The sequence below is a fragment of the Nothobranchius furzeri genome, chromosome 19 (assembly GCF_043380555.1).
Source record: "Nothobranchius furzeri strain GRZ-AD chromosome 19, NfurGRZ-RIMD1, whole genome shotgun sequence".
Lineage (NCBI taxonomy): Eukaryota > Metazoa > Chordata > Actinopteri > Cyprinodontiformes > Nothobranchiidae > Nothobranchius > Nothobranchius furzeri.
The window spans coordinates 15716796-15741733 of record NC_091759.1 but is presented as its reverse complement, the minus strand read 5'-3'; the positions used below and the strand labels follow the sequence as shown (position 1 = coordinate 15741733).

Below are 24938 nucleotides of genomic sequence, written 5' to 3'. Positions count from 1 at the left end.
GAGAAATGCTTACCTACAAATTATAATTGAACCTCGTATTGTAGTATAATGCTGGGATAGGCATCTGCTGTTATAATGCATCCAGCAAATTGATTCAAACCGGTGTGGAAAGGAGCAAAACATTTGAGAAGATTTAAGTGGAACCAGTGACAAAATCTCATCAGGTGAGAAAAAGCAGCAGGCTGACGCATTAGCATGCAGATTCTGAGATGCACTTCACAGCTTGTGGCTGCACCAGAACAAAGTGCTCCAAGACAACATCAGAAACGGTTTAGCGCTCTTCTGTGCACTGATAACAGCACTATACAAAGGCAGGATAAACATGTTCAGATGGGAGAAATGAAAATTGTTGCTTTTATTCAGCTTGCCCTTTACTTCCAACCCATGTTTCTCAGTTACAGTTGGTTTAAAACACAAAACATCCCTTTTTGTGAAGCATCTGAATCCCACGTTATCTTTTACCAAGAAGGTGACTTATTATTACTAATGTAAAGGTGCATTAAGTAAGAATTAAACCTGGTGGTCATTTTTGAGTACTGCACTCCATGTATGAAAACAAATGAGTCTGCTCTAAGAAACTGTTGCCAGTTACCGATCAGCACCAGAAGGTTCTAGCCAGTAAGCTGATGACTAGATGAATACATTTTATTGTAATATAGAGTTGTTGGTAGTTTATAAAAATGTAGTTTCAAATATTTTACAGCTGACTATTTGTTCTAATTCAACATTAGCATCGTTAGATCAATGTTAGCTTTTAGCCTTCCTTAATCGACTTTATGATCATTCTGGGCCATTCCTTGCACTAGCTAAAATTTTTTCAATGTTAACTAATGCTGTTTTTTGCTGGCTGGTATCAAACTACAAATGGCGGCACAGCAGTGTTTGCTTTGAAGACGTGGCACCTCTGCTGGCTCATTCTGAAACCAGGGAGAATGGCGGCTATTCTGCCTTTTTAAAAGTAGAAAACCGGCCTCGACCCAGTCAGCTGGGAGGGAAATTGGTTTCAGTATAGCTTTCCTTCCAACATGATTGAGACGTTAGTTTTGTGATTATTTGATTTTTGACTTTTTACATATTGCACCTTTTAAAAGGAACATTTTTACACGTCACAGCAGAATACACATTAAGCTTTTCCTTGTAGATGAGAAAACCAATAAAATGAAGAATTAAATAAACATTTAGAAAGGATAAAACATCATTTAAGAGTCAGTTTCAAAGACTTAGACGTATTTGTGACAAAGAAGAATTTGAAAAAATAAAATGCTACAGATATGTGCCAGGGATTTAAAACAAGAGGCTAACAGCAAAGCACTATACTCAAAGCGTATAATAAGACTAAAAGCCTTCCAAGAGAATAACTATTGGTTCCTAAAGAGAAGAACCAGCAAAGATCAGATGGCGTTTATTTTGTGACACAATTCAGTGATCAAGCCAACACGATTAAACAAATAATTACAAAAAAGCTGAGATTTACTAAAAAGCAACAGTACTCTTAGGAACGCTCTCCCAGATACTCCGACTATCAGCTTCAGACGAGCTCCAATGTTAAATGGTCAGCTTGTTCAAAGTCACCGTCCTAGCAACAAAAAACTTGGCTCTCATCTTGAAAAGCTAACATAAATGTGGAAACTGTGTTCATTGCGACAACATGACTAATACTAATTGTTTTGCTGATATTTTCTCAGGACGTACCTTTTCCATTAATTCATTCATCAATTGCAATACTTTGTTTGTGGTCTACAGACGAGAACGCCCATGCGGCTGCTTCTATGTTGGGAGAACTAAACGTAAGACTTGCAGAACACAAACAAGCAATCAGGTCTGGTAATCCTCTTTACCCTATGGCACTGCATGTAAAAGATGCAAATCATGAAAGCTGTAACTCTTAACATAAACAGGGAATTAACATATAAAACATTCACTTAGAGGAGGTGATAGACTTAAACAATTCTTGAATCTTTTTGGATTTATACATTAAAAGCTACACATTTTACAGGTCTTAATGGAGAATTGGATTTTGCTCCTTTTTTATATAATTCTATGTTTTCTTACTATATTTGTACCGTTTGTCTTTAAGTTTGTATTTACGGTACTTTTCCTTTTTCTCAATTCTCAGAGGCAATGTAACAGTTGTATTTCTTCTTATAGTAGGATTTTTCTGAATGTAACAGAGTGTTTGTTTTTTGTGCGATACTGGTCATCCAATCATGACTCACTTAAGTCATCACTTTATTCATTTGTAAAACACGTATACACACACTCACACGTACAACAATATATTTAAAAAAATAATAATATACTTGCATAAACATTTAGTAATGTATATACCTTACATACTATACATATTATTACTTAGATTGGCCATTTTTATATTTTGCTTGTTTTTACATTACTGTATTTTTGCATAACCCTGTTGCTGTGAAGCTCGCACACAAGAATTTCACTCGCATGTACTGTACCAGTGTACCTGCACATGTGACGTGACAATACAAGTGATTTGATTTGATTTGATGCTGTCTGCCTGCCCAACTTCAGCAGGTGTCACTGATTGGTCTTCTTTACAAGGAAGTGAGAGGACCTACAAACGTTTTGAGCCCTAATGAAGGCCCTGTGGGCTGAAGTGTGACCGCTTAAGTTTTTAACTGTTTTAGCCATGCAATAAAGGCTTTTTAACCTTCGATCTCCTGAGTGCCTCAGACCTGCTTTTGCTATACATTTATGAGTCTATTTGATGCAGCAGAAGGCAGAGTTTTGTTTGATTAGCTGTGAATTGGTAGGGACTTTAGTTCCTGGCAGCCAGTCTAGCCTGACAGATGCGGTGCAATCACACAAATCAGGTTGTGTGAGTCATTCTGCCTTTGGGGCATATTTACAGATCGGTTATTGTAGAATATTTCAATGCAAAAACAGTGGTCATCCTTAGAACATACCTGGAGCTGCTGAAATCTTTTTAAATTACTCATAACGTCCTTGTGCTGGTTGGTGATTTATCAGGCCAGACAGATCGAATATATCTGGCTGCAGAGGGAAGGGGACGCACGTGCGAGCGGTGAAAAGCCGTAAGTGTCTTATGTAGATGAATTCAGTGTAGAGTAGATTTCACTGAGCTTCTTCCATTAGTCATGTCACACTCTCCACTGTTCTCCTCCACTTAATAACCCAGCCACATGTCATTTGCAGGGGTTCTGATGAGTTCAGCATTATACCCAAGAAAACAGATCTTTCTTTTTTTTTGTTGCCTGAAAGAAACTAAAAATCTAATCCTGCTCAACAGAAATGGGCCAGAACAAGTCCTGCAGCCAGCTGGGGCCATTTGTGCTATTGTTGCTGATTCTGAGTACAGAGCAGCGTCATTACGTTCCTTTTATGTGTGATTCTTATTTTTTTTAAATTTAGACAAAATAATCACATCTTTTTAAATCTGTTCCTGGAACTTTTTCTTGATTTTGTCAAATAAAAGCTAATAAAAGCACACCCTGGAGTATAATTGGACTTTGAATGTGCTGCAGGGGTTTTAACTGCACCCTGAGCCACATTATCACTCTACTTAAGGCACTTTTCTTGTGAAACTGAAGGATGCACTTCATTCCAATTTTAGATGCACATAGCGAATGATTCCTGGCACTAATTAAAGGTAATTAGGCTTCAGCTACCAATTTTTATTATTTAATTCTGTCACATAGACGTGTTTTCAACTGTGACACGAACACAGGCCTCTCTTCTTTTGATTTGTCATGAGAATAACCTTCAATATAATGGACATTCACTTGTTTCAATTGATCTGCTGTTGTCTCTAGTGGGGGCGGGGCCATCTTAGTCATTGATATTCGTGACATGCGAGCACTTCGCCTCCGATTGGCTAACAGAAGCCCGACCATGCTAATGTACAGTGTGATGTAGATCTGTGTGACGTTTTCTGACCCAAATGTTTACCGTCTATGTTCTTTTAGCAGCTAATGCAAAAGTAGGAGTTGAAGATCATTGTGAAAATCAGCGTATTTAAAACATAACAAAGATTAAATGGTTGCTTTAAAGATAAGCTAGCTCACTTCCTTTCTGTTCTAATGGCATGTACAGTGTATGTACTTGGATGCTGTTCTCCTATAAACATTGTGTTTGTAGTGTAATCAGCCTGCAGCAAAAAGCTTCTTTGCTGTAAAACATATTAAGTCTGAAAAACATAAATTGTAAAGAAAATGCCAAATTTGTTGGATCAAGTCGTTAAAAGTCCCAGAGTAAACTGTTGATTTCTATGATTCTGTATTTTTTTGCTAATGATGAAACAATTCAGTGGCGCTATTTATCTGACTAAAATGCTAATTATTTATTTGTTGTTAAAATAATGCATCTACCAGTTGTTGCGTGTAGAAACCAATTGGATTGAGGTTAGTTGATAATTTGGCATGTCTGCTTTGGTTGTTTAGCACCAAACTGATGGTCGACCAGTTGAGTAAAAATAATAATAATAATACCCATAATGCATTCATTCAATCTAAAAATATTGAAGCCATGTTTTATTGGTCATGGTAAGTTCTTTAGAAGGAAGAGGTGTGAAACTAAATAATATGCTGCTCCTCTCTGCCACTGGGTATAATCATCATCTTAGAAATGCGTTTGCATTAAAAACTGCCCCTGCACTTTAATAAATATATAGAAACAGTATTAATAAAAAAATCACACTACATCTGAAATGAATAAAACTCTAAAATCATACAGAACTGGACAAAGTAGTCAAGTTTACTATTTAAATAACATTGTAATGTACTTTTTACTATTATAATTTTATTATGATTATTCATTTTCTTGTATTAGTCTCTCACAGCAACACGCATCAACTATGAGCTTTTAAAAATTATAAATAAAAAAGAATAAAGCATTACCAACAAGGTTTTTTTCTCGCTATGAATTCCCTTTATGTTTATTGCATTTCCTCAGAAAATAGACTTTATAATAATTTAGTCTCTCTTAATGACTGAAGTATTTTATGTATTGGTGCCTTTTATGTAAACACATTAAATCCAGTTTTTCTGCTGAAATGTTTAGTTTTTAAATCCTTGGTGAATGGATCACATTTATCGGGACATTCTAGTCTCACTAATTCACTCATTCTGATTTCAGATTGGAGGGGCACTAAACATGTTTGATGTATTGCTCAAGGACACTTCATTATGTGGTTTGGTAGATGGGATCAAACCACCAACTTTCTGATTGGCAGGAAACCGCTCATCCCACTAAAGCCTAGTTTTTACTTCTCCATCGGCTTGGCAACCGAGATGCAACGCCACAATGCATTTATGCAAGCACTCTACGGCAGACAGGCCCAATTTTTTTTACTGTCGGTTAAAAGCAAAGGAGAGCAGAAGCCTGTGATTGGTCAGGATACTACAGCAGTTTGAAGAACATCTTGTGGAAAAAGTCAGATGAGATGAACGTGACCTGCAGCAAACCTTTTGAGTGTGTAGTTCTGATCGAGGCCAGGACCAAGCAGATTCCTGCAGTTTATAATTACACACCGCTACACTTTTACATTAGCTAGCTATCTATACTGGAGATGGAGTCATCTGTGGTCAACCATAAATATGTGTGGCAAGAACAAACGTGCAAAGTGTAAATGGACACTGAAATAACTCAAATTGATGCTTTGAACAAAATTTCATTATTTTATAATTATTACAAATACAACATGCTGAAAGGTGAATTTAATGGATAAGTATAAGCTTTTATCTGATAGTACAAATTTAAAAAAGGAAGGAGAAAATGGATTGAATGTTTTGGTAAAAGCGGCTCTTTACTATTTATTTGTATTCATCACATCTAAGGAAAAGCAGGTACAAATAAACATAAATGAAGAATTGTTGCTTTGCTGAGATTACATTGAATTGTCAAAAGGATTTTAAGCAGAAATGTCAAACGTTCCAGGAGATAAATGTGAACGTGTTAATCTGACACGCGTAAAAAGTTGAATTGTAAATCTTTCAATAGGATTTAATTTGTAATGAACACATAAACATTGTCAGCTAATGCTGGCCAAATTTCATCTGATCACAAACAAATTTAAAATAAAAACACAGTCAAGAAAATAAAGCACTCGCCCACCACTGAGGTGACTTGGCGTCTGCAGGGATTATGTGTGGGAAGCTGGAGAGAGGAGATGAGAAACGGCCAGAAATGCTCCTAACGGCACCTCTGTGTCTCTTTGGAGACTAAAGCGAGATCAGCGTGTCCTCTGGGTCAGCCTGCAGCTCTCAGCGCCGCTACAGTAAAAACGGCTCCGGCAGCCCACCTCCTCCACTTCTGTGACATGCCGGCAGACAGAAACGAAGCGGGATTCTTTGATGCCATCGTCCCTCACATATTAAAGAGTTCAGGGAGGCCAATCCAATTCATCTCTCACCTTTCTCCAGAGCACTCCAAACTTAATTCAGTTGGAAGAATGGATGGAAAAACTCCATTTCACTCTCCATCTCACTGCTTTCTCCTTATTGTTTGAACTGAGATGCTTCTATCTCCAGCAAACACTCATGGTCACTTCGTCGCCCTGGGAGGAGAAAAAAGGAAACCTTCCTGCAATGTGAATATCAAAGCCCTCTGAGCCCCTGAAGGCTTCGCCAAAATGTCAGTGTCAGTGATACAAGTGGAATGGAGTCAGAACCCAGATGTGTTTGCATTCCCCCTTCCTCTTGTGTCCGTGAGGAGGCACTGGCATAACAGCCTACATCAAAACACCCATAACTCTTTTAAACAGGGTCATCAGAAATTAGTTTCAGACCAGTTTGGCAAAGCCAGATCCACAGGAAGCAGTGAAACGGTCAGATCTTTACCAAAATTAAATCCAAATATTCACTGGGAAGACTTTCCAGCATCAGTTGTGACGACTGACACATACACATTCATCAAAGATGATCAGAATACAGTCAAGAACAATTAAAAAGTGTCTGCTTTATCACAACATTCGGTGTTTGTCTGTAAACGCCTTTGCTAACAAACCCAATAAGTGAGACTCTATGGAGGATTCAGGCAAACAGACGTCATAAAGGCCCCACTGAAGGTGTTCAGTCATCCAGAGTCATGGTTCCCCTTGGAGGTTTAAAGAGAATAACACCTGGACTTATTTTCTTTGTGTGTGTGTGTGTGTGTGTGTGTGTGTGTGTGTGTGTGTGTGTTTGTTTAAGAAGCTTATTTTCTTATTCAATAAACTATACCAATTAGATATGGAAGTATAAAGTACTTAAGTCCGAAACTATTGTAATATTTTTGTTAATTCAAGCTCATTTAACAAACTTAAAGCAGAAATCCAGAGTTTTCCCCTTTTCACGAATTATGTTAGCCTGCAAGCCATCATATACTTTTCATCCGATACTCTGAGTCATCTCAGAGTCAAAGGAAAGGTAGAAGTTGTGGACACTCTACAGAGCTGAAGAGGCCATTGTACCCAGGTGGTCTTTGATTACTTACAGCTTACTTCCAGGAGTGATGATTAAAATATCTGTCTTTCCAGGGTTAAGCAGGAGGAAGTTGTTTTCAGCCAGTGTTCGATTTGAAACGGACAATCCATATGTGAAAGCAATATATGCAACTCACTCTTTTTGAAGTAGCAGTAAAGCTGAATACCGTCCGCATACAGGTGATATGAGCTATTGGTGAATGTGTGGATTATCTGTCCTAGGGGAATAATGTATAATAAAAAACCAAAGAGGTTCCAAAATTGAACCCTGTGGCACTCCACATGTACAATCATGGTTAACTGGGAGTCCAATTTGACCCCAAGGCTAGTCACACAGGACTTGAGATTGAGGCAAAGTTCAATGGGTGTGATGCGCTGGTTCTTAGAGGAAAATGTAAAGAAAATAACAGTTCCAAGGATCAAGCCTTGTGGCACTCTCCAGGGAAGAGAGAGGAGAGGAGCACTTGATGCACACTCTAAAGTTTCTACCCCAAAGTAAGACTGGGACCAGTCTAGAGGGGCCCCTTTAAACCCAACCTGTGTCTCGAGCCTTTTGGGCAGAATATTGTGATCAACCATGTCAAAGGCTGCAGAAAGGTGAAGAAGTAAGAGGAGGACATGAGAGCCTGTATCTAGCATTAAGTCCACCTGACAAACGTAGAGTGAAAAGCAGGTAAAAACTCACTTCTGAATAACCTACCTTTTTTTTATTTAAACACGATTATGGTTAGAGTCAGAATATAATCCATTATTCCCAGTTCATATATAATAAACTGGGAGACCTGAAAGAGCAAGTCACCCCCTACCAGAGTATTACTCCACTCCCACTTCCTGTTTGAAAAATGTAACAAATGCTGTTGCCTAGCAGACCGAGACGGCGGAGCCGCTAACAAATACACACACACAGGCTCACAATGACACTGTGACATCATATCGTACCAGCTAACATTCTAGGGTACCTCTTAGTCAATAGCGATGGCAGATTTAAATTCAAATGCAGTGCAGAGTTTTTACCTGACAACGACACAACACTGACAGTTTTAGGCAGAAAACTTAAATTTTAACTAAAATGCACTAAAGTGAAGCTAAGTGAAGTTAAGTTAAGACGAGAACGTTCATCTGCCAAACGCTTCATAAACCCGGGACAACTCTGGACCAGATGATCGGACACTTGCATCTCCTCTACCAGCCGAAGTGTCATCTTGGATGAATCACCTTCCTCCTGATCTCCGGATCCACAAGAGGGTTCTGTTTGGGTGAGGTAGAACACGAGGATGCGTTTGATGCTGTTTCTCTCAAAATAACTGTTATCCGCAAAACATCATTTCGACCCAGAACGCTTTCATTCTCTCTGAAAGAAACCTTCTGAGAACTTCATTCATGCATCCAAAACTCACCATCCTCATTTTAGCTCCATTCAGTCACAGGTTTGCTTTTAAACAATTATAACACGTCTCTAAATTAGGGATGCACCGATGGATCAGCATTTGATCCCAATCGGCCGATAGTACCCCTATCGGTTTTGATCGGAGTTTCAAAATAGATCAAAGCAGACCGATCAGGTAGGGTTGTCACGGTAACCGGTGTAGTGGTAAACCCCGGTAAAAAAAAAGTTGACAATAATAATAACCGTCTTGTTTAAAAAACTATATTATCTCTGTGGGTTTACCGTGGCTGCGGTGTAGGCGCGGTGACCCTTACCAGCCACCGTATCATCTGCTGAAGTTTCCGACGGCACATGCGCACTTTGTTGTTTACAACCAAAACTTTCTTGAAGCTAAAGCTGAAATAATGGCCAAAGGAGGAGACGGCAGCGCCCAGGAGGACATTTTTTATCCCTCAAAGAAGACAAAGTGGGAAGTACGGGCATATTTTGGATATTTGAAGAATGCCGAGGGACAGCTGATAGAAGACGGCTATCCTGTTTGCAGCACGTGCAGAAAAAGTGTCTGTGAAAGGCAGCAACGCTTCAAATCTCATGACACATCTGCGTGACCATCACCCACAACTCTACAGTCAACGCAAGGCAAGCTAACGTTAGCGTTTTAGCTAAAATGCGTGATCCGAGGATTTGGGTTGAGGGAGAATGCAACGAGTCGCTATATAAAGCAGCCGCAGCGCCGCTACCTGCATATAAACCGTGTTGCAGACACCGCCATGTTGAAATGACGCTATGCATTACGGGGCTCCCAGGGGCAGATAAGAGTTGGTCTCTCTACGAGAATAATTATGAATTTAACAACGATTACTGCCTGATGACATTTTCCCACATCTGCAGAGCTCACTGGAAGGACACAAACCGAGGACAATATTTTCCTGATATAGGGTTTATTACTCAAGTAAGGGTAAAAAAGTATCTGATTAGAAGGCTACTTGAGTACTGAGTATCATCTGGTCTAATATTTTTTAAATGATGACATCAAACAGACATAAAATAAGAAGTTATGGGCAAATATTGGTATTTTAAAGACTAAAGGGAAAAAATGTAAACAAATAAACAACAACATTACAAAATAACACATTTTAGGCCAAATTCAGACACAAACAGGACAATATTTCGTGATATACAGGGTTTATTTAATTTTGTGAAAATGTAGCACGTTTAAAAAAAATACTGCGATAATACCGAAAACCGTGGTAATTTTGGTGACAATAACCGTGAGGTTAAATTTTCACACCGTGACAACCCTAATACAGACCATTTTAGATTAGGCTACATTTCCTTTATTCCCAGATTATGTAGTTTGTAGCACTCATTATAATGTTGTAGAAAATTTCTGGCCAATCCACGTGATCGGTATCGGTGATCAGCATTCTTTGATATCGGTATCGGTGATCGGCAGCAAAAACCCTGATCGGTGCATCCCTACTCTAAATAAAGTAAAATTTTCTAGTGCAGATTGGAGACAACCCATAGAAGCACTGATTTGATCTCATTTCAGAGAAAAATAGAACAGGTTAGATGCACCTAATAAATAAAATTACTAACAAACTCAGGAATCTGTTTCTTTACTTCACTGTTCTGGTGCTGAAAATATCACTAATGCAGATCAAAGGAGATACACAGATGAATGCACCTCTTATTTATTATTTGGAGACTACATTTACTGCAGCTGGCAGAGGCAGACATTGTTTCTATTGATACACAAATTTACAGAATCATTTTAATTGTTAATAGGGGAAGACTGCAGGAGGGAGCGGTAAAATACAGGGGTCCCCAGCAAAAACAAGAAACTTTACGAGTCTGATGAAATCCGCTGGTTTTCCATCAGGCAGTCACGGGGCAGCTCCAACGACCCAGTGGCTGTGCTGGGTCAATGTTATCGAGCTCAGTCCGGCTCGGCCGTGAACGAGCCGAGGCGACGTCATGCTCTGCTTAAGAAGAGGTGTTATTTTCCCGCTTTAGAAGAAGCGTCCAACGTGTTTTTACGATTTCTCCGAGACATGTCACGTCGCTAAGTTGTTAGCGCCGCACGCTAACACGTCAATAGTGCAGCGTAGCCTGCTGGAGGTTTTAAGGGTTCAGATGAAAACACCCAACCTCTCACGCTGCTCACGCATCGATCTTAAGTTGTCGCTGTTGCGCTCACGCCGTAATACAGTATTAGATGTGGCTAAAGTCAGACATGAAAAAATAAATAAATTTTACATGAATAAGTGATGCTTAGCCTGGTGGGGGGAGAAAACCCTGTCAAGATCGTCAACACTCGTTTATCTTAATGCTATTGAAACATGTGAACCAAAAAGCATTATATCCACTGCTACCTTTCTAATTTTAAACTCAGTAACTTATGCTGTAACTTCACCTTGCCCTGCCTGCTCCTTGCTGCCCGCCGGCTGTGATCACAAGCGACAACATAACAGTTCCCGCTGCTTCTTCGGGAAACAGTGCCAAAAAAAATTAAAATAAAAAAATAAAAAACTTGGGATCTTGTAGGCGTGGCGGTGGGATTTCAGCTGTGGTGGGCCGCCACGGCTACGCCTATGTAAGGGAAACCCTGATGATCTAAGCCTCATAGGTTAATCTGATTGGTCATTTTCGGAATCTCCACTGAATAGCAACAGGGTGATTCCAGTATGCAGATTTAACTCTACAGTGCTAAACTATTGACTACACGTGTCTGCAGCACAATGATTTGTGGGTGACTTGCTCTTTAAGTTAGGTGAATCTGCAAAAACTTGAAAGTGGTGGTGTGTGTTTTCCCTAGGGGTCTGTACAAACCTAAATAAATGCAAGCAAGCTGTATTTTTGTGTTCAATTAGAACCAGCGGATGGGCATTAGGGTCCAAAATCCCTTGGGGTGCAAGCTGGAGAAAAATGACAAGCACATAAGACTCTGTTTCCTCACTGGTTACAAGCAAAGAGGTAAATGTGTAAAACAACAATGTTTATGAATGGCAAACGTTTTGTAACTATTTGTTAAAAATTAAATCAAATCACTTTTATTGTCACGTCACATGTGCAGGTACACTGGTACAGTACATGCGTGTGAAATTCTTGTGTGCGAGCTTCACAGCAACAGAGTTGTGCAAAAATTATTAAATGCATTGTTTTCATGAGCTCCCGCAGAAGGAAACATGGTGTTTAACAGGGGTTGTATGAACTAGTCAACTAGTCGACTTCATCGCTCTATAGTGACTTGTTATGCCTGTCACCGCTAGTAGCTGTCAGGTGATAATGACCGGCAAGATGCAGTCCACGGAAAAGACAGCAGCCTGCTGTCAGCAGGTGACGAGCTCCTGCGTGTCGGGAGGCAACGCGCTGTGCCAGAGCGTCGGTACTGACACCCGCCGTAAAACGGACATTTAACCAAAATGTGGAGTTTACCCTCTTGCAATTTAACCTTCCCCTCACCCCCATCCTAGCCTTAACCAGCTTGCGCATGCAAAGCTCTGATTGTTGACGCGCTCCAGACATCTGCGTCCTGAGCACGGCCACAGTAACGTTATCAAATCAGGTGTCGCCACCTCAAAAACTAATTTAACACGCGATCGTTCATGTCGGCTCATTTCCTTTTATGTTTTCTGTCTTTTATTCTTTTATTTGTGCCTGATGCGTTTCGCTGCTGTGGAGCGGGGCACATCACCTGTTTTGTCCTCGGTGACGCACCGATCACTGATGCGGCCGGCATGCACTCCGCTGTTTTTGCGGTCGGTAGATCTTTTAGAACTGCAGTTCAAAGGTAACTCATGAGGTAATCAGAAGTGAGGAACAATAAATGCAATAATTATTTTAATGTTTAGAGCAGCAGGAACTCCGAGAGGCTGCAGGCGCATCAGTGAGTTTGCGGCCGCTGCGCAGGGGGATGGGGGAGGGGGGCTGAAGCAGAAACTACCGTTGTTAAAAGAAATGTGTTTAACTTTGAAAATGTGGGAGCAATTTTAATTGTAAAAAACTCCAGCGAATCCCCTCACCCCCCCCCCCACACACACACACACACACACACACACACACACACACACACCGCGTCACTTCAGGTGTATGACGTCATCAACGACTAGTCAAAGTCGACTCGATTTTCATTACTCGACAGTCGACTTTAAAAAAAAATTACGTCATGCAGCCCCTAGTGTTTAATATGGCGTCACCCAGGGGTTTAGACCCGCTCCAGTGTGATTTGGACCAGCTTTTATGGTTATAGGTTATGTAGCTGCCAATATTTTTCAACAACTGGGCTTCATTTCTTTCACTTTCAACAACATTTCAATGGATATTTCCAGAGATTAATGGTACAAACTACACATTGCAATAAAACAACTCAGGTACAAAACAAAAAAGTATTAGCTCAAGAAACTCTCCATCAGTTGTGACACCTTCATCCAGTACTGTTCATATATTTGAATTTTGTGTTGAACACACCCAGCATGAATCACAGAGTGAGTGCCCCAAAGCAAAAAGCAATGCATGAATCAAAAATGAGATCACATGATCAAATCTAGCTAAAATACAGAAAGATGAATCTCAGGTATCACTTCTGCTAACTAGCTGAAATACACCACCTTCCCCAGATCGATATGATTCTTCATTTGGGAACCACTAAAGTCAATATATCTTTGTGTGCCAATGTGACTTGTAGATGTTATAAGTGAAATATTTGACCTACTGAGGACTACAGAGGGAAATATCACCAAAGTCATCAGGGTTTATCCGTTCAGGACCAAGAATGTCAGCGGAAAAAGCCAAAACAGTCCATCCATCAGTCTGGATCAGATTGGGGAACCGACTCTCAGTCAAGCTGCTAGCATTGCTGGAATTGAGCTCTCGCAACCAAAGACATTTTTAACTTGTAACCATCAACAGGCGACTACATGAACCAGCTGTCAGTGCACAGCCTTAATTGAATTTGATGAGCCATGAACAGACAGTGGAGAAATGTAGACTCTCACTGAAGGTGGCCAGGAAGTAAGTCAAAACTGTTCCCATTAGTGCTGCTTTTTTATTCCATTGATAAACTACTCTTTTGATTTCTGGAATATTTTTGCAGCTGCCAATTTTGAAAGTCATCACACCTCAGAACATAAATACTTTACTTGGAATTGGTCCAGTCTAATGGTCCAGAGGTTTTCCAGCTCCGGAACAAAACCAAAAGGCTTTTTGTCAACTTTCGCTGTCTATACTTTCCCAGACGCTGTAGTGTTACATAAAAACCCACCATGCTTTTTATGTGTGCTCTAATTCTCCTCGCTACATGTGCCATAAATTAATTCAGCAGTCTAAAAAGTTACATCTAACACATAAACGGGGGAAGCAGTGGTACTACGCCTTTATGACAGTTATGTCTAAGGAATACTAAAGCATGAAGCCATGACAGCTTAACTCTAAAGTGTCACTTAGTGCATTTGAAACAAAAAGGTCGGTTCTACCTTTGCGAGCAATCCGTATGCAATTTATTCTGGTCTCCTGTGGATGAAAGAAAAGCTGAGTTAATCCATTGATATGTTCAAAATAGGTTCATAAAAGAAACATCAGTGACACTCGTATTGTGGGTAAACGTGATGAAAATACCTGCAAACCTAAATACCTTGTTGAAAAGGTGTTATTCATAGAAATTGTCCTGTTATCCACTGGGAGAATAGAACATTTAGATTGTACCATGGTTACCCTAACCTAAGACCCGTCACCTTTGTTTGCTGATTGGCTTCTCCTCTTGCTATGATGATCTATCTCTTTCTTGCCTGGCAAGTCATCCCATAAATGTAGACGTAAAGGATGGCCATGAGCCTTTAAAACCATCCAGTCGTCGAACTGCGTCCGCATCCAATTGGACCATGTTTGGACTGATCCGATCAATGTGATGTGTTCATCGTTACAGATGACAGTGAACAGAGCAGTCTGTCATAAACTGTCAAAGAAGAAAATACACCCTTTATGTTTTTTTATTGACTTCAGTACGTCCATCTGCTCATGTCTCAAAGATAAGCCAAAGTCCATCATTCAAAGTTGATGCCAAAGACGTTTCAAGCAAGCGTCGGTCATGAGCCGATGCCATCTTAGGCTCAATCTCAGGACTCGCACTGCACCCTTTGGTCTTCAGCAAAGTGCACTTGGAGAAAGTGCACTTTGGCTTTGAGTGCGTAGTAAACAAGTGTGCAAATAACTGCCGAATTGAGACAGGCAGTGTTGCGTCATCGATCGCAATGCATGCCAGGACGCTGGTTGATGTGATACTTAAAAGAAAAAAAACTTTATTAACTACTTTCAAACCAACAACCAAACAATTATATGAAATAAATGTACATTCATTGCTGCTTTGTTTAAAAATTCAGAGCAACAACTAATCCCCCTAATATGAACTAATTTCATTACAAAATACCAGAGGTGGAAAGTAACGAAGTAGATTTACTCACGTTACTGTAATTGAGTAGCTTTTTTGTGTATTTATACTTTTTAAGTCATTTTTTAAATCTGTACTTTTACTTTTACTTGAGTAAGTTTTGTTAAAAAAATAGTAATTTGCTACATTTTAAATTATATCCGTTACTGAGTACTAATAAATTATAGGCTTAATAAATTAAAAACATTACGTGTAGCAGCGTCGGAACAGAAAGAGATACCTGCATGAGTGCCGCGTCTAAACCTCGGGGGGGGGGTACACTTCTGCTCAAAAACATCCGTTCAGTCCCTCAACTCGCTGTTTACCTCCTCTCTCCCTCCTCTCCTGTGGGTTGGAACCCGCACCTTCACACACCGGTGTGACGTCATCAGAATTTTGCTCGGTTCGGTAGCCAGAATCGGTTCCGTGTTTGAAATGTGTTTCTCTACCGCTCCGCACGGCAGCGGCAAAATAACATTTAGCGCTCATAACAAGCAGATTATCAGCGCTCTGCTCATAAAACAGAAGACCTGCAGGCCTCCGTGAGTTAAAACATCCTGATACTGTTCAGGTGTAAACATTGTGCTGCATTGCACCACAGTCACCAATTCTTGTCATGTGTCTTGCCCAGTAAGTCTGATCTTTGAATTGTGTGTACTGAAACTCTAATTTCCCTTCCCTGGGACAAATAAAGCTTTTCATTTCATTTTTCTTTTCATTTCAGACGCTGTTGTTGATTTAGCATCCAGCAAACAGTAAAGAATGTCTCGACTAGTAGAAGCTAACAGTTAGCATTAGAAACTCCACCACATGGCAGAACTCCTTTAGTCTTGTGTTATTAATGGAGATAAAACATCAACATTGCAAAGGAAATGAAGTCAGTGGTAGAGCTGAGTTGCTGTTAGCCAATCAGAGACAAGATGTCCAAATGTCAGGAAATAAAACTCCAAATCCTGCCGTGTCCTGCTCACATCTTCTCTGGCTCACTTTTAGCTCCTGAAACAGAAGCCCCAGAGTCCCCCCCCCCCCCCCCCCCACACACACACACACAAACCGACTCACAAGACATTTATTAACACTAGAGACCACTGCAAATGTGTTGAAAAAAACAGGTGAACTTGGTCTTTAAGATGCTGAGCCTAACATGTTCTCTCTTGAAACAGACTTACAGTGTTAAGCATAAAAAAACTATGATTACAGCTAAACGTGGTTTAAAACTGTAAGATTAACAGCAAAAACAAAACATATTCAGAACATAGGTTTGATTACAGACATGGCATTGGTTGGAAAAAGGATGAAAAACTGTTGCCACCTATTTTAGGTGTAAAAATGGACTGACCCTCATCAGAGAAAGAAAACAGAACTTGACTTTTTATGTCTTGGTGGATCAAATTATGTCCAGAAATAAAATAAAAGTTAACTGAACTCAAAAATCTAGCAGTTTAACCAGTTAAGACCTTAATCACAATATCAGGGAGTAAACTGAACTGAAACACACATAGATGTGTGATATCTTACATGCTGTGGGAAGCAAAATCAACATGCAGTTATATATTTATGTTTACCATAGTGGAGTTCTGCTGCAGTAATCTCTGCTTTTCAACAGAGCAGACGTGACAGGAAGAAAAATTACATGGAAAAGTGTGTGTTTGTTTCCCGCATGTGTGTTTTCACGAGAAGCTGGATACACCAATCATGCATCTTTCAAGCCCCACTGATGGCATATTTGCCAAAGCAATTACTGTTTCAGTACAATAGCGGCTCGTGGTTCACCGTAGGCCTCGCACATCTAATTCATCCAGGGTAATTGTCAAAATAATTAGTTTCTTCTCTCCACGCCCCGACTGAAAAAAGCCAATTTTTCCCTGAAACACAAATTTATTTTAGAAAATAGATCGACGGTGAAAATGTTCGGAAGTTTAGAAAACAGCAACAGTCTCATGAGAAACCGCTGCTCACTGAGTCCATGATGAGAAAAGCTCAATGCAGATTCCACATCAAACAGAGATTTCAATACAGTTTAGTGTAAATTGTGCCTTTTGTACCCTGAAAGATAAAGATTGTTGTTTTGTGTCTCCTGAGACCCACTCAGCAAAACCCAGAGGACACTGGCTCATTCTCGGAGGACTCGCACATCTTGATACTGTTGATATCAAAATGAAAAGCTGCACTCAGCTGGATCCACTTAAGCTTCTTATTGGCTCCACACAGTACTCACTTCTGCTACGTGTGAAAGTCTGACTGAAATTGGCAAGCTGCTTTCAGTTCATTCTAGAAATTAAATAAAAATCATAATTGTATTATTACAATGTACAAAAAACATTGAGCAAACCAAATAAGTAAACAATATCTGGCATTTATGATCACATTTAGCCACTCTATCCTATCTGGTAATAAAGCTTTGTTTAAGCTGAATCTTAATGGTTCCTACCCCTCTGAAGTTGCTGGTGGCTTGGAAGTAGATGAGGTAGTTCTTGGTGGGGTCTAAAGGGCTGTTCCAGTAGCCGTTGTAGGTGTGGTTGTCACCCACGGTGAAAGGCGTGGCCTCGGGCAGACTGCTGGGCGTCAGCTCAGCCGTGTAGTAGTGTGGGGACCCTTTAGCCTGGGCCTCGTTGTGTGAGTTGGGAGTAGGAAAACAGTCCACGGTGCCCAGCTCCCTCCGCCTCACCTGACGGGACCCATCCTCCTCCACCACCACCACCTGGTAGGCACTGGGATGGGAGAAGGTGAGGATTAGTACTCCATCAACATCCATCAACAAAGAAGAATCCAACACTTGACCATTTTGGTCTTTTTTTATTTGTTAATGTATCAGGATATGTTTTTGGTTTCTTTCGTTATGATAAATGTCGGGTTGTCTTGGGAAAAAAAGCTCTCTCATAGTAAGTACTACAAGTGGAATATGACACCTTTTAATAAAAAGCTATATTTTTTTTATATAATGGTTCACGGGGTGTTTAGAGGTGTGTAGAATGAAAGTACAGTAATTCCTTTAAAAGCTATATTTAAGAAAAAATAGATATCAACCATTTATTTCGACGGGCAAGACACTACCAGCCAATAGAGGGCGCTATTGCGGGTTCCCAAACAGTCCGCTGGGCACAGCGAGGCTGGTGCTGTAAAGAATGGTGGATCTGGCAAGTCAAGCAGCAGCTTCTGAGCCCAGACGATGGAATTATTCTTCTCAGAAGTGGGACAGCCATAAATGATGTAAAACCAGAGTGAGTTTAGCTGGAAACCTTGTTCTACTGTTGCTACTATAACCTCCACACACTAGATGTCGCTTTGGTGTCCGTGTTCCATATTCCACATTTGAGTAAAAGCAGCTCTAAATAAAAAAAGTTTTTTTTGTTAAAGGTGTCCAGACCATCAATACAATATAAGAATAGAGGAAGTTAGTTAAAAAGTGGAGGAAAGGGTGATCACCTTGACTTTTTCATCTGGTCTTTTGAACCTATTCTGCTACTTGATGGTATTAAGTAAACACAAATATAATCTGATGAAATTTTGATGGGTGAATCTATCATTTCAGACATGGATGGTTGGTAACATCGTTGGGTAGACTTACTTCTCTCCAAACAGAACATTAGCAGTTTAGTTGGAGGTGTGTATAAAATGTCTGTGTGCCCTTTTGTAAGACAACATCCCCCCACATAACCCCCGATACTGACATAAATGCATGACTGCAGGGGAAACGGTGCAGAACTAATGAATGATTTTTAACCAACATGGGTTTTTTGCTCATGTAAAAACGTGATTATAGTTGAGTTATTATAGAAAACCAAATCGTAGGTGAAATCAAGATTCACCTTTTGGACAACAGACATTTTAAAATAATCCATATGTAATTAAGTCTTTAGATGGGCTCAAACACTGCAGTGGCGTAAGGAGGGAACCTGTGGATATGAATTATTGAGCAGACTACGGTCAGTAACTTGTAAATGAAAAAAAAACCGTTTAAAAATGTTTAAATTTGATCCATATTTAAACAGGTAATAATGAAAACAAAAGTCGAAATACTGCTGTGTGTGTTAACACATGATGATAGCATCGGATTAAATATGGGTAATACTATTAATACCAGCTCTTATGAGCACTGTACACTGCGTGTTAGGAAACAAATACTTTTATTTAAATTATGGTGGATTTACCATAGGTCAAAATGTGTTATATGCCTGTTTATTGTTCACAGGGAAAATTAAAATGATTAACCCTTTGATGCATAATGGTCACTGCAGTGGACAGGTACTCAAAACTGTTATTTATTTGTTTTTGCTATTAAGCACAGCTGTTGAAGACTTTATTGCATGTGAGCCCCTCGATTTGGACTTCAGTAAGCCAAGCCAACATATTTCATGTTCAGAATGCACGCTGTCCACTGAGGTGGACATGTAATAAATTATTTGTAAATTATAAAATTTTACAAAAAATATTTGTTGAAATTTGTTTCATTCACACCTAAAGACCAATGAAAAAAATTGTTAAAAAATCATGGTTGAAGATTTCATAATTCATGCATGAAAGGGTTAATAATTTCATTTAAATATGTTTAATAACTCAAAAATTAAAGTAATTAGTTGAATTATTTGGTTTAATTTTTTATTTAACCTGTACATTATTTAGTTTACCATAACATGTTTTTTGTTATTTTTGTTTTAATAAACTGTTGATCTTTCATTGCTCAATACTGTCTAGTCTGACAAAGCCTCACCACATAAACATTAAACCTGACTCAAAAACATCCAGTTCAATTAAAGGATGCAAGTTGTTTTTGAATTTTTCTCTAAATCCTGCTTCCAGGCTACAATTGATGTGTTGGCTGGTTACAATGAAACAGCGATCAGCAGCTGTCAGCATCTAATTAGCTGATGTATGTTGTCATTTCTATGTAACCTGATGCAACGACTTCCTATCCGAATAGAAAAAAGATGCAATGGGACAGCGTTCATTGGTTCTGCTGTTGCAGCGCTGCTTCAGTTAAGTGTTGTGACAGGACCAAGAACTAATTTTATGACTTGAAATGAAATAGAAATAATTAAAGGGACTATAAGGAAGTTTGAGAGCCAAAACATGTATAGAAATAATAAATGTCTTCTTCATACATTCTCCTGCAATGCCCTGGTCCTGTAGAATGAGCCCTGGCATTTTTACTGTGATTGCCTGTTTTTCTGTAAAACCATGGAAAAAGAGAGCTGCTCGGGTCGAGCAGGCTGCTTCATGCACGTTCACGCTCAGGCATCGCCCGTAGTAGGGCTGGGCGATATGGCAAAAACACAATATCACAATTTTTCCAATATTTTATCACGATTTCGATTTTATCACGATTTTTTTATCCATGAATAGCATAACTTCTAACACACTTATATTTTAAACTCACACCAGAGATGATAAAAGCCCTGAGAGAAACAATTACAAAAATCAGTTTTTCTCGTTTTTCAAGTAACTTAATATAAATTAAAATCGTAAACATATTTAAAGTGCAAACATGTCAATTGCAAACGTATTGTGCAAACATTAACTTGTTCAAAATACTATGTAGCTCCCAGTTGCTCATGTAGTGGATAGTTAAGCTCAAATACGGCTCTGATGTGCGGCTGGACCAGAGATCGCTTGTGGTAGCAAATAACTGCGCATTCTGAATATTTTCTGCAACTCTCACTTTGCATTCAGCGTACATGCGTGGAATGGCGGTGTTCGAAAAATACTTGCGGCTAGAAAACTCGTAGCGCGGATCCAATGTTTATATCATGTTCTTAAATCTCACTCCTACTGTTCGCACGGGACACAAATCTTTAACCAAGTGGTACGTCACTGCATCTGCCACGCTGTTCCATCGTCTGCTGTTTCTGTCGTAGGGAGTGAGTTTTGTGAGTGTTTCTGTTAGCGTTTGCTGCCTGGAAGAAGCACTAGCCGCTGTAGCCGCAGGCTTTTTAGCTTTAGCTGCCAGCTGGCTCTCATTGTATTGTTTGGGATGCTTTCTTTTCAAGTGATTAAACAAGTTTGTGGTGTTGCCATCACTTGCCTTGACGCTCTCCTTGTAAATGACGTTTCGTTGCTCTTTGTCGTCTGGTGAAAAACCAAACCAGTTCCATATAACGGACGAGGCGTTCCTCTTCGGAACGAAAACCTCGCTGTCGCTCTCAGCCGCAGCCGAAGCCATGTTTGTTCACACACAGGTGAAAACAAGCGGGGCACTAATATATTACTCTGACTCACTCTGATTGGTTAAGGGTCAAACAAAGGCGTGTCATTCGCCGGAGGTAAGTTCCTTTTTCATTCAGAGGCAGAAATTCAACAGCAGAGCTGTGAATCGTGATAAAAAGGTCTCTCAAAAATGACAGACCGTCAGATGTGTAGATCGTAAAACGGTCTAAAATCGTCATATCGCCCAGCCCTAGCCCGTAGCATTTGCTATCCGTAGCATTAGCAGCAGAGAGTGAGGTAGTGCCAACTCAGCAACTTTGTCGCTGTTCCTAACACCTAGTGACGAACCTAGCTACATTTCTGAGGACACTTAACCCCAAAATTCCACTACCTCCGCTCCGGCACGAACTCCGCAGCAAAATCGGTCCTGTTGTAGTCAATCAGAGCTGTTCCACTACTGCGGCCGTGCGACGCCGTGCGCCACCCGCCGTTCTGCCATCCGGCAAAAATAGAATCGATCCTATTTTCACCGGACGCCGGAGCACCTCCGCAGTCAATGGACAGAAATCACAACCGCCCAACAGGAAAGGGAGCAAGCACAACTTCCGTTATTTCACAAATCAATAAACAAAAGGCGTTTTTTGTTTCATATGCACAGGTTTAACAACTTTTAACAACTATCAATGGCGGCTGAACTTTAAATGCACAAAAATAAGCCATAAATACAGTTTCCACTATCAAAGTGCTCACCCTTTGTTGATCTAAACACTGCTGATCTCTCAACACAAATGATGGGCAGATTAAACAGCTCATTTCGATGCTTCTCCCACACAACGGGTGTTTGGATCTAACTTCTGCGTTTATTGCTCAGACTGTATCGCAAGATCTCGAAAATCCTGCGCGTGCTTGTTTGTGCACCTCAGGTCTCCGCACCGGAGCGGAGCCGTTGTAGAGTGGGTACAGTATAATTTGAATTCAGAAGCGAGCGGCAGCGGAGGGCGGGGGCGGAGCGGAGATAGTGGAATTTTGGGGTTAGCTACTTTCTGTAGAACTTTCTTCTAGATATTTCCTGCAAATTAGCAACAAAATAGCCATTTTTGCTCCGAACTGTTCTTTGGATTGACGTTGTTTCAGTTGTCATCAAGGACATAAAAGTTACAGATACATCAAAAGTTACTGGCACGTAGCTCACCTTGTAAGATGTCTGACTTTCATGCAGAAGGCCTGGGTTTGATTCTGGGTGTGAACATAGTTTATTTAGAGTTTCTTTTTTACATTATTGGTATATTTTTTTTACAGTAAGATGTCCACATTTTTATTTGAGACTCGCCGAACGACATTGAATTCACAGATAAAAAAGATGTGGGTTCAACTTTCATTTTGGAACAATTTTTCAAGCAAGGGAAGGGAATGATCTGAGCATGCAGGAGGACTGACCCATCTTAAACCTTTGTCGGCTGTGCTGAAGAGAAAGGTACAGAACCACATTATTTAATTAATTAGCTGCGCGTTCTCCTGTCCTCTGTCCTCCAGGCCACACACACACACACACACAGGTGCGCGCACGCACGCACGCACACACACACACACACACACACACACACACACACACACACACACACACACACACACACACACACACAGGACTGTCTCAGCTGTTATTTTTGTTAAGGAGTGTGCACGTACAGCATGCGCGCCTCGTGCACGAGCCTACTATTGAAGCTGCTGTCACACTTTTGGCCTGAGGGGGCAATGGCGAGCATAAAAATTCAAAAGTCTGAAAAGTCCCTTTAACGACATTTGATGTTGTACTTGTCTCAAGAATCATGTTATTTTGATTAGAAAAAATCTGGTTAAACCCAAGACTATAATGAGGGTGTATCTATCTCTTCTGATGACACTACTTACTGATTTACATCCATTAACACAGAAGACTTGCCACTTGGATTCACACGCCATGACACTTTTGGGGTTTATTTCACACATTTTGCTTTTGCTGTGATACACGTCAGCCCCTGATGCTCCACAAAGCTCTTATAGACTGCAGCTATAAATATCAGAGCGAGGAGGAGCGCTGAATGAGCACTGGTGTAGGTGCGAAGCATGTATTAGCTGTACCTGACAGGAGCTCCTCTCCCCAGGGCAGGGCGAAGCAGAATGGTGATGGTGCTCTCTGACTCACTCAGTGGAGATGGAATGTCTTCATAGTCGAACACTGGGGCTGAAAACAGATACGAAGGTGGAAAACCACAAAGTAGTTAGGTTGAAGAAATAAACAAGCAGACATTTTGCCAAGAGAAGCCTGGTAAACAAGTGTTTACTCTCCTGGGAAGCATCAAATAAACATTAATACTTGAGGTTTTTAGCAGGTTTGCACTGGTAGCCGAGTTTGGATATTTTACTTTTTCACCCTCACATTGAAGATAAAGTGAGATTTCTGTACTCATTACTCACACATGTCCCATGTCCCTGGCGTACTACTTTATGGAGGCCTCCCACACAGTGCCTTTGACTGATGATGACTAGAAACAGCAGCCAAATCAACAAGAGGCTGTTATAATATAATTAGGACATACCTCAGAGCTGAGCCACCTAAGTGAAGCTCTAGAGATAAAGAGGTTAAGACTTTCTATCTGCCTACAGAAAGAGATTGTGTCTGAGTATTTCTCTCCAAGAACAACATAGCGGTCCAGACCCAAACCACGTGTAATGGAACAGGAAGACGGTTTCAGAATCTCAGATTCTACTTGGTCTTGTGCTATTTGTTAGTCAAAAATACACAAAGAGCTGAGGTTTGAGCTCTAGGGAGCGGTTTGAGTCACAGAATGTTTGGTGCTTAAATCCAAGGAATTACGAAAACCTAAGAGCTGCTTTTTTATTTTGATGATTTCTACAAAACTGAAGTGGAAGCTGCCAGCCTGCTGAGCTCTTCTGATGACACAGCCAAGAGAGAACATGTAGGAAGGGGTGTACGTGTTCACAGCTGTACAGGGGGATTGAATGCACAATCATACCTTTGGGGGACAGAGGTTTGTGGGTACTTTGTGTATGAACTTGTTTTTGTAGCGTTGGTAGCAGCTAGATTACCAGTACTAAAACAACTTAGATTACTCATTTTTTTCTAAAAATCTGCAGTAAAGTAGGTTCTGATACAAATGAATGCTTTGAGTGAATCTCGGGGGTGGGGGTGGGGGGGTGGGGGGGGTCTGTTTCCAGTTTCACGAAGTAGGTTAGAGGAGTAGGGAGCTGATTGGCTAACAGTAACACAACTCTACCACTGGTTGACCCTGGTTGCTCTGCAACATAGATGTTTTATCTCCACCAGTAACACACGCCTGAACGAGTTCTGCCATGTTGTGGGGTTGCTAATGCTAACGATTAGCTTATACTTGCTAGCTCCTGGATACTTAACTCATTCACTGCCAATGACGACTAAAGTTGTCATTTGCATTTTTTTTACTGCGTAGGCGTCAGAACGAGCCCCCGCACTGCACCGAGAACAAACATCCCAGCTTTAAAGCCTATCTTCATCCGCG

General features: G+C 40.4%; 1 protein-coding gene across 4 annotated transcripts in view; it reads right to left on the bottom strand.

Annotated features, from left to right (window-relative positions):
• Positions 1–24938, bottom strand: part of ptprua (protein tyrosine phosphatase receptor type Ua) — a 323447-nt gene that overhangs the window by 82017 nt on the left and 216492 nt on the right. For all 4 annotated transcript variants that reach the window (XM_015973274.3, XM_015973276.3, XM_015973277.3 and 1 more), the window contains exons 11-13: positions 23521–23623; positions 17690–17969; positions 14309–14345 (exon numbers count right to left, since the gene is read on the bottom strand). In XM_015973274.3, the coding sequence (XP_015828760.1) occupies positions 14309–14345; positions 17690–17969; positions 23521–23623 (420 nt within the window). The remainder of the gene's footprint in view (positions 1–14308; positions 14346–17689; positions 17970–23520; positions 23624–24938) is intronic.